At 37.6% G+C, this 10,782-nt stretch overlaps 1 protein-coding gene across 1 annotated transcript; it reads right to left on the reverse strand.

Annotated features, from left to right (window-relative positions):
- Window positions 1–719: 719 nt before the first annotated feature.
- On the reverse strand, window positions 720–7,773 carry MAA3 (P-loop containing nucleoside triphosphate hydrolases superfamily protein). The gene is made up of 20 exons (XM_087319854.1): window positions 7,610–7,773; window positions 7,059–7,206; window positions 6,837–6,973; window positions 6,525–6,725; window positions 4,848–5,048; window positions 4,731–4,766; window positions 4,569–4,651; window positions 4,445–4,495; window positions 4,246–4,360; window positions 4,057–4,162; window positions 3,881–3,978; window positions 3,677–3,793; window positions 3,475–3,567; window positions 3,236–3,289; window positions 3,052–3,110; window positions 2,889–2,973; window positions 2,438–2,803; window positions 2,202–2,324; window positions 2,040–2,126; window positions 720–1,104 (listed from the first exon to the last, which is right to left on the reverse strand). Exons 1-20 carry the CDS (start codon window positions 7,748–7,750, stop codon window positions 880–882), a joined length of 2,526 nt encoding a protein of 841 aa, XP_087175980.1. The 5' UTR covers window positions 7,751–7,773; the 3' UTR covers window positions 720–879.
- Between the last annotated feature and the right edge of the window lie 3,009 nt (window positions 7,774–10,782).

Here is a 10,782-nt window from a genome sequence, read left to right on the forward strand (position 1 = left end):
GTCTTTAGAATCATTCCACTACAATGCAATGGATAATATAATCACTCAAAACTTGGAGCTTTTATTTTCTTCCTTATGGATTACAATAATTCATTCCTATTTGTAGTTATGATTTATGTTGATATTTTCATTTCCATTTTTTCACCTTTTGATTTCCTCTAAATATGTAATGTACCTTGTTATTTTTCATTCTGAATCTTCTTCTTAACTACTCACTAGGCTGATTACCATTGATCTTTATTAAATTTTCCTTTTAGAGTAAGTTTTGATACCAACTTTGAATTGTACATATCCTATATAAGATGATTTAGAAAGCAATCAGTAAACAAAATTGTACATATCCTATATAAGATGATTTAGAAAGCGATCAGTAAACAAATTTTGGCACCTCCACCACTTTCTCAATAGCAACGTATTTGCATGAATGTCATCAAATCATTGTATGAACAAGAGAATACCACTAAATGCATGGATAAATGCAATTACAACACAGAAGAGGATAAGATGTCAGTACTACCTACACCTATGGATGATGCAATTGGATGAAAAAGAGAGCCCCTCGACTAACAAGTGCCATGCACATCATCAGATGCTACCCAAGTATGTGATGAATTATTCAAGTGCCATCACTAACATGGTGAATGGATGGAATGATGAACTGATGGGGACCACCGCACTCAAGAAGAAAAACGAACGAGCTATTGCAATGATCCACTGAATAGTAGAAATAGTAGACAATTCCCTTTGATTCCACACAACTGTTTTCGTATTATGTACACAATTATTTCATATTCCTTATTGCTTTGCTTGATGAATGAAGGCAAAAAAAATCTTGAATGCTGCAAAATAATTAAGAGAAACAGCAAAATCATTTCAAATCTATTCATCGGCATCATCTTCATCAACCTGACCATAATTCTCTACAGCCTCTACTAATTCATCCTCTCCAGTTTCTATGGGTTCATCTAATATAGTGTTGATTTTTTCTGTGGTGCCAGCTTCTTCAGTTGCCTTCACCTCATCCTCATTCTCTTCCTCCATGTCCAATTTCTTCATGGACGCAAAGCTTTCTTCCGTAAACAGATTGTGATATGGTTTCATTACCTGGTCAAATCTCTCTCTCTCTCTCTCTCTCTCTCTCTCTCTCTCTCTCTCTCTCTCTCTCTCTCTCTCTCTCTGTTTGGTGGTTTACATTGTGGCACATAAAATTGAGAGAACCCATGTTCGATCCTCACCATGGGCTAGATAGAACCTGCCCATCATTTTTTATCACAATAGATCTTCCTCTCTTTCATCATGATGGGCTTAGCTTGTGAAATGCAGGGGTTGAAAACCTGACCTTTTGGTCTCCACCCAACAACCTTAGCAATTGAGCTACATCTGTCTAGTCTCTCTGTAAGCCCACATGGGATATTTTATGCTTTCAGCACAAAAACCACAAAAGTGAATTTCACACAGCTGTGTCCAGTTTGTGTCCAACCGCAGCCACATCAATCAATATTGGGAAAGTAGGGCAGTAGACCAATGCCCGAGAGGGCGAAACAAGCCATCACACTGTAATTAGAAACTTGGAATTGGCAGAACGTTGGTAGAAAATGAAAATATGCAACCTTTATCACCTCAAAGTACCAGAAACAAAAGAACATGTGACTTTGAAATGCCCTAACATGTGAGGACATTAGGCATGATTTTCAGGAATAACTATAGGGTCGTACTAGATTTCACTGGCACCGAAATTAGACATGATCTTTGCTCATCTATTCATGCACAGAGCCAAATACAAAAGATCAAAACAGTGAGATCCCGCAAATTAGTTTCTCATTGCGCCTTTTACATTTTTTGTTTTCTTCTATCATTCTAAAATTCTCCACCTACACGTCTAGGGAGGGTGGCTTTACTAATTCCAACACAACCCTTCTGTGTCTCTATTTTTCTACGCACCCTCTCTCGTATTCTTTGTTCAGAATGCCTTGGGTTTTGTAACGCTATCTTGGTGTTAACTCGCTTAAAAGACTATTTAGTTGCTAGCTTATACAAACCTTAAACAGGCGTTTGCGCTTGCGGGCACTTGCAACAAGATTGCCCCAATGTTTGTCCTGCATCAATGTAGACGCAGAGCCTACAACCTGTAATACAATAAGAATTCATGATGAATTTTACACGATTAATGATTCCCTGATAACCAGGTTCACAGTACATACCAGCATTGAGGCTCTTGCTCTGGTTAATCCAACATTCATACGTCGGAAATCTGACACAAAACCTATTCCTTTCCCTTCGTTGGCTCGAACACATGAAAATATTGCCACATCCTTCTCCCTACCCTGTAGAACAACCATAGGTGACAACAGAATTCCAAACATTATTTGAAATTTAAAGATCCATCAAGCAATAATCCAGAGAAAACAGTGTAACACAAGATAAATCGGATGTTCACCTGAAAACCATCTACTGTGTTGGTATCAATAAGTCTAGCATTTTCTACCCCAACAACCTCCTTGAAACGTTCACGGAAAAGTTTCACTTGTTGCTTGTAGGGAGATATCACAGCTACATGTGGTCCTCCTTTAAGCTGTGGGAATCTTGCAACCAAGTGTCTATAGAGCACCAATACAAACTCCACCTCGTCAACATTTATCCAGGATCCACTGCCTACAGGTTGTGTCTCTTGCCCGTCTATATCAAAAAATGCAAATGGTCCAAAACACCGATGGATGTGCCACGGACGTTTTGTTTGTAATTCAACATCTCTTCCATCTTCCAAAGCTTCTCCATAGAACTCTGCCGATGGAAATTGTCGTATCTAGCAGCAGAATAATATCCTTGATAAGTCATCTCTTCAAAAATCATAGGAGGTTTTTGAGAAAGCCATCATGCAAATGTTTAACCTGGGGATGCATTCTATACTGTGTGGTCAACATTTGAACAGGATAACCAGATTGCTGAAACCTCTTGAATAAACTCATTGAGTATCTGCATTGACAAACGGCCCTTTTATTATATATAATAAAGAAACTCTAAAGTGCAAAAGCATACATTCATGTAGCTGACCCATGCTGTATAGCTTTGGTTGATAAAACAGTTGCTGGAAGTTGTAATGGATCCCCTACCTGTTCATAATCAAGAGGTTTTCTAGATAATTCTATTTACCAACAGGAATAGAAAGCCTTAATAGTTCATCTTCCAAAAGCTCACAATATTGACTGACATGAACAATGAGAGGGTAGAATCATGCCAGAAACACTTGCTTGCATCCATGAGCAAGAGGAACCAAAGTTGCTGGCTCTACCTATGGAATAATGGAAACGTTAATTAAATCATTCAGAGTAGTAGCAAAAAATACATGATAGGTTCAATATAATTTTGTGCGTGTATCTGCAATAAATACACAAATAAACACCACATATATCTTATGATCATATGCATCAACGAGAAAGATAACCTAGAAATAGGTCTTTGACTATAATTACTTACAGCTTGTGCAGCTTCATCAATGACAACCACATCAAACCCTCTATTCATACGATGGAAAACTCCAGATCCACTGAAACTCAACGTTGAACAAACCTGGAAAAGGAAAGGGTGTTTTACCGTCATTTTTATGGTTAATTATTCTGTTACCTCCATGTTTTAATCTGAACAGTTAAACATTGAACAGATTCATTTAAATACTAACGATAGCAGCTTCACTAAGGATGGCAAGTCTCATGCGTTCACGTTCCATCCCAGCACTACCTGCACGAGGTCCAGCAGAGGAAATACCTCGATCCATGCTACTCAATCTTTGTTCAACCTTGATTGTCGCATAAAAATACAAGCGGTCAAATTTGATATGTATATGATAATTAAATCAAGATTACATATTTACCCACTTTACTACCAGATAATCCATAGATACGGATTGAATTGAGTGGTGAGGGTTCACTCCAATACGTACAATGCTTGGGATGAATGTTTGGCCAGTTTCATCACGAAGACCTGATGAATTCAGTTTAAGACAATGGAATCCCTGAGTAGACATGAAGGCATAAAAAGAAGATTGAGGCAAGATTTTACCAGAGCTCATCAGACGTAGGACAATTTCATCAAGTGCAGAATTGGAAGGAGCACATACAAGAACATGAACACGATGTTTGCGTTTTGCAGTCACCACCTCAGGCCTCTGGATTGAAAAAGCAGATCATATTTAAGTCATCAAAAATCAATCAGATGAGAATCAATTAGCTACGAACAACAATAACTGACAAATTCATTGTTAGCAGTGGGAAAGAATCCATCATCTCCATCTAATGGCATTAAAATGTCTCTGGGGTTGCCACGTGTACCAAGCCAAGGAGAGGATTTTAACCAATGATTCAACCTGAAAGAAGAAATACACCAGCATTTACAATCGTCTGAAATCAATAAAGCAGTGAATTTTGGATTTATTTATATGCCTTCTTACTTCTTTTCAAAAGGAAGTTCCTCTTTTGTTTGTAAATGCCACTGTCCATCCCTACCAGTGACAATATTAGCATGTTCTATTTCTAAACCCCTGAAAATATTAAGAGAACCACAACAAATCATACTTTGCAGGTCTTGCAGGAGTTGCATGTAGAACGACGCTAAGAAGTCCAAGAATTGTTTGTGTTTTTCCGGTCCCGGGGGGGCCCTGGGTATTGCCATCATCAGGTGTTAAAAGATTTTGAAATAGTTTCTGTTAAAAGACATTAACCCATCAGTGGTAATACCTGGATGAGGATCACAGGGCTTCGAGTGAGGCCTGCCTGCACAATGAACTGCAGCATTAATATAAAAACACAGGCATTAATGAATAAAGTGGACAAAGTAGATAAAGAGAAAAATACTTTGACAGCCTGCAATTGAGAATCATTATGAGTTTCCTCCAAGTATCCCATAAGCTTAGGGGGTACAACATAAGGTAGAGTATCATTTGAATCACTCGCAGGAGCTCTAAATTGACCACTCAGAATGACATCCGCAAAAGGAAGGTGAGTAATTGATTGAAGCGCAGTATATTCTCGCACAATCGTCGACAAATTGCTTAGCTGTGAATTTCCAACATAAAAAAAGGAAAATTCACAATATTTTCATCCACAATATTTTCATCCAATCAATTAATTAACTCGTTTTTTACTCCATGTTAGTCTTCCACTATAAGGCACACTTCTAGAACCTAAATTATAAATTCTTGAGATAATCATACATTACGTTACACTCTCATGGTGTACCATAAAAAAGCTACATACTCCTCAGTTCTAGGGCAGTATGCATAGTCAAATGTTATCCATGAATAAAAATCATATAAATATTCAATTTGATTTTTACTATATGATTTTAATTTCATTCTTTAGTTTTCTCTGGCTATACTATCTTGCCAGTATCATAGTTGCGTAGTTATGCTTCTAGATGCATTGCCTTTATTGTAGATAATGAGTTAGATGTAGACTTTCCTAAAGACCATGCTCTCGGTGATTCTGTTACTCTTGTTGCAGTATACAATATGGAGTTGAGGTTAATCTAATTCAAAGGGCCATACCTTATGAGGATAAGCAAGAGATTTGAGATTAGAATGAGGACTGTGCTTCAATCTCAACATTCATGTGCCAAGATAGATTTTTTCAGATGAACATTGGACAGTGGTATGTCTTTTTAGGAGTCCATTTAAGATGATAATAGGCATGTTGCTTATTTGACAATTTTAAGTGTATTCTCGTTTCCTCTTTAGTGTGTTATGAATCCTCTTCTCAGTTGTAAGTATCTGCGGTGGTATTTTTTGTGGTGACCTGTCCTGTTAGTATAGTTTGGACATAGCTTTCCTGGCGAACTTGAATCCCGAGCTTCAATAGCTGATAGATCTCCCAACACTTCCGCTTGAAATACTATCCATTTTGTGGAAATACCCTTAGTATAGATAGTTATAGAAAATCAATTGATATTCCTCAATATCTTCTATGTTTTGTTTAGTAGCTCATTTTCATCACTTGGGTAAGAAAATTCCATTGGTAGGATAGGCTTGCCACTAATTATTTCATTGTCTTCTCATGCTTTACTTATAAAATACTTTCTATTAATGATTTGTAACCAATTTTCAATACACAACAATTTCAATATTTTTCTGTATTGCACCATAATGCTTTGAATTCGTGTTATTCAAATCCAGATTAAACTCTCCAAATCCAAAACGTTTTGAATTTCCTTTTGCCAATGATCCATTTAATTCCTTTTTTAGATGAATGAAATCTCTTTACTCCTTTGCAAACTCACAATTTCTTCTTCCATTACTCTTCTATTCATTAGTTCATTCCACATTTTCATTTAGATAAGAATTTTAACCTTCTTTTTCACTTCTTCGCATTCAACATCAAACCAAATATCATTAAGTAGCCATTCACCCTTCCCTTTCCTGTTTTTCAATTGCGATATCTCCAATTTCATATGTTGCATTCATTTGATCATGCAATAGTTTCAGATCCATGAAAATAATACACATACATACTTTTGTAAGGCAACAATATCCTTACCTTGATCAGCCACCAAGCAGAATTAGCAACTTGCAATGCACTTCTCATTTTTGAGAGTCGGGTACTTCGAGTCCAAGTGTTCTCATTTAATCCAGTGAACTCTCCATCCAGAAATAGCCTCAGTTTTAATATTTGTTTTCCTTCACGACCCTCAATACTTCCAAATCCATAAGCACTTGGAATAGCTGAACCTTCTTGGAGCTAACAGTAGAAAAAATGCCAATCTTCATGGCAGCAATAGCTAAAGTCTGATTTTCAAATAACACGCAAATGGCTTGATTTCATAAACGGGAAGATATATAAGAAAACTACCTTCTCTTTGCTGAGCAAAATGATGTCGTTATCAGTAAGCTGTTCTACCATGTGAGCTTGGACAGCAACTTGAGCAAAATAAAAATCATTGGCTTCCTCACATTTTATTACAGCAGCCATTTCCCAATCCAGGGAGCCTGCATCAAGTTTATATCCATTATCAATGTCATAAAAGGCTAGTTGAATGAAGAAATGAAAGTATGTACTTGAAGCATAACTTACTTCCTTCTTCTTCTCCTCTGCATATTTGAGCCTTTACCTCCTCAAATAGAAGAGGTTCAAATATCTCAAGGTATTGCTTTGTATCCTTAAAGGTGAGGGGCACGTCTTTTAAAGAATTTTTGTCTTTTTTCCTCTTCTTTGTATTAGCCTATACAAAGAACCAGATTGGACCCAATGCTTTCTTTACCTCATGTATCGTGAAAACAAAGTCTTTAGATATTCATACGAAAGACAAACTGACATACTACACACAGAGCAGTATGCTTAAAACTAAAACTAAAACTGATTTTAAATTTTTCAACTGAGTCCTAAAATCTTTCAAATGTTGCAGAAACAGAACTAAGATAAATGCCAAAAGTTTCGAAAATTATTAAATATGTAAAGATCACTTGGAGTAATTAAAAATTTTGTAGCTTCAATCTTCAAATGTAAAACCTTGGACCTAAACCCTGAACAGAAGAAGGATCCTTTATTCTCTTGACAAAAGTATACCAACCCAGCCTAACCCAAAACTCGAACTGAACCAAGACAAGGAACGGAAAAGGAAATACCTTGAATTCTGAGAGAAGGCGGAGATAATCCCAACTTAGAACGATTTTCTGCAAGCGGGTCTGCAAAGAGGTGATGAGGGAAGCCTTGTCGGTGGTAGCGGAGCCGGCGCAGGAGCCACTACCAGAAACTACACCCACCATTTTTTTGCTAAAAAACAGAACACAAGACTACGGAGCTTCTGGTGAGGCTATGGCGGAGGTTGTTTGTATATGCAATGATGTCTAAACAAACACAGAGAGAGAGAGAGAGAGAGAGAGAGAGCCTTAGAGGGAGAGGGGGAGTTCAAAGGGTTTGTTTGTTTATGTTGTTTATGTTGTTGGGGCTAAAGAATTAATTAAGTACAGTAGTGTGTAATGTAATGTAATGTAATGGCCCATGGGTGAGGAGTTGTTGCTATTGTTGTTGCTGCTATTGCCATGATGATGATCATTGATGACTATGAGTTCGAATCCTGATTCCCCAACCCACACCCACACCCACACCCACACCACCACACATGTGACACTTCAACTCTCACTCGTCCCAATTCATCCCCACGCATATATTGGTTTTGTCCCAGTTTGGAATTGTTGTAATATTTGGCGTTGTGAACATAATATAAGAGCATTTTTTGTCCCATTTTTGCTTCCATTCGCATATTCTTGTATAATCTTGAAAATATGGGCGTAAGTAACACTTGGTGTCGGAGCACGAATGTGAATTGGAGGAGAGAAAATGTTGATGAAGGAGGAAGCTTACGAGGAAAGAGAAAGTGATGAAGACTATGGACTGGAATCTGTAACAAAGGCGATCTAGTAGGAGCCACGGAAGGCAGCTAACCTCGTGGAGATTGTGATTACGCAACTCATTGAAATCTTAAAGGAGCTAAAGACGGAAGCGACGCTCACTAAGAAGGAGGAGCCAAAGGGAAAGGGTCGAGGAGGAAGAGTCCAGGGTAAAAGCATGCAAGTGGAAATACTATTATAGCTAATTAGCTACTAAAATGGTCACAGCTAATTAGCTATTTGTTTAGCTAGTTTTTTGTGGGAAAATCATAAGGATGGTTTACGAAATTTTATGTTTTATTAGTTAAATACATGTCATTTTATTTATGAGAATACTCAAATATTTGAACTATGGTTTCTAACGTAGTGGAACATGAGGAATAGTGCCATCATCTTAGGTCGACTTGATTGTCATCAAATTCTTGATAATCCTGAGTTCGAGTTTGAACTCCAAACAGATGGAGTACTCTGAGCATGAACGCAGACGAAGCTCCTGCAATAGCACAAAAACTCTGAGATCGACATTGCACCTTCAGAACTACAACACACGACCAAGTCGATCCTCGTCCAGGTATGTATCAGTTACATATTAAAAAAAACTCTTTTTTTCCTTTCTGATAACTGTTTGTAACTTTGGTGCCTATTCATCTTTCCCTAAAATCGAATAGGGCGAAGTCATTGGAGTCCCAAAGAAGGATGTTTCGAAGATCGGGGTGTAGCAGCAAGTGTGTTTTTTATTGACAGAATTTTGTAGTAGAATTGATTTCTGCCTTTAGTGATGATTAGGGTTTGTGTTTCCCTTAAGTGGTTTAGGGTTTCTGATTACTATCACAATGTGTTGTAATTTTGCACCATTTCTCATGACAAATTCTGATTAGGGTTTCTTATTTTTTAAGTGGTCGATTTCTAATACATGTTGAAAAGGACATATTACAAAATTCAGAATACTGTCTCAAAGTGTTGTAATTTTGCACCAAATTCACATTAAAAATTATGTTTTTGCACTAATTCTGATTACTAATTTTCTATTTCATGTGGCTCGTTCCTCCGTATCCTAGAGTGGTGAACTTCGCAAAATTTTGTGAGACAAACGAGGACTTTCACAACATATATGGTCTGTCACTCGAGGGTATTGACCCTGCTATTCTAATAGATAGATTGATTAGTGATGTAGACTGGATGTCAATATATAAAGTGCCTAGAGTGAAAGGCAAGGTCAAGCTCAAGCATGTACGACCGGACCTGTACGACGACTGCATGAGACTGCACCGAAAGTACATCAAGAGATCCCGATCAACAACGAGTTGTCCATTTCATTTGTCAGAGCTTTTGCATACGAGTATTGCAAAACAAAGAAGGAATCTCGTGACCCTGAAATGTACAGGGTAGCTGGTGAGGCATTGGTAGAAAGATGTCGGAAGATGGGGAGCTTGCAACAAAAAATGGCAAGATTTTGGAGCATGGCAGTTAATGATGCAACTGCAGACTCCCAACAAACCCGCAAGTATACGCCACACCGACACACAATGAAAGCCAATGTCGATGATACAGGTGAGACATTGATTAGCTATATGCTAAAAAATGTCCATGAAGCTTGTGAGACATTGGAGTTTTTTAAGACTGATTTAGAGAAAGCAACATTGGCTACTGCGATGGAGAACAAAGTCACTTTGGCAGTTACAACAATCAGAAATAAGATTCAGGTACCTATTGTTTTGCTAGTATGTAATATGTTATAAATAACTTGTACATGAAAATGTGCTACTGAGGCAGGATCTGGAACAGGTTGCTCAACATGAGCTTGAAATTGAGGGGTCGTTGGATCCCCAACGGAAAATTCAATTGCAGACAGAGATCCAGTTTCTTTCAATGAACATGGACCTTCTAGGTGTAAATATTGTCGTAGATTACAATTTGGACAAGCTAAAAGTAAGTTAATGATTATTGTTTCTTGTTGTTGTATCTTCCTCATTAAGGAATAATTAATCGGTAAATTTATCGGTTGCGTTGAAGGAACAATACTCCCGTCAAGAAAAGGTAGTTAGTTGCCTTAAGAAGCAACTACATTTTGCGGAGGGGATGGTAAGGAGTAGACAAGAATTGAACCTCAACATTCTTGCTCCCTTACTAAATGAAGGAGAATCAAGAAACAATATATTGATTGTTCAAGCACATTACATCGCTTGTGGATTACGTGTAGAGGACAAATCTGCTACTCTATTGGTTCACCTACAACCATGCCAGCACACATACCATATCATTTGTTTTCAATATGTTTGTTGCATTGTTGCATTCTGTTTGGGGGATTGTAGTACAACTCTCCCAGATGACTAGAGAAAACTAACGGGTAAAATTGTTGCTTGTGACCATAGTGTAGCTAATTAGTTCCATCTTTGGTAATTAGGTAA

Source organism: Azolla caroliniana, unplaced genomic scaffold, assembly GCF_043228905.1.
Source record: "Azolla caroliniana isolate FFs.n. ecotype wild unplaced genomic scaffold, voAzoCaro1.0.p SCAF_5, whole genome shotgun sequence".
Classification (NCBI taxonomy): domain Eukaryota; kingdom Viridiplantae; phylum Streptophyta; class Polypodiopsida; order Salviniales; family Salviniaceae; genus Azolla; species Azolla caroliniana.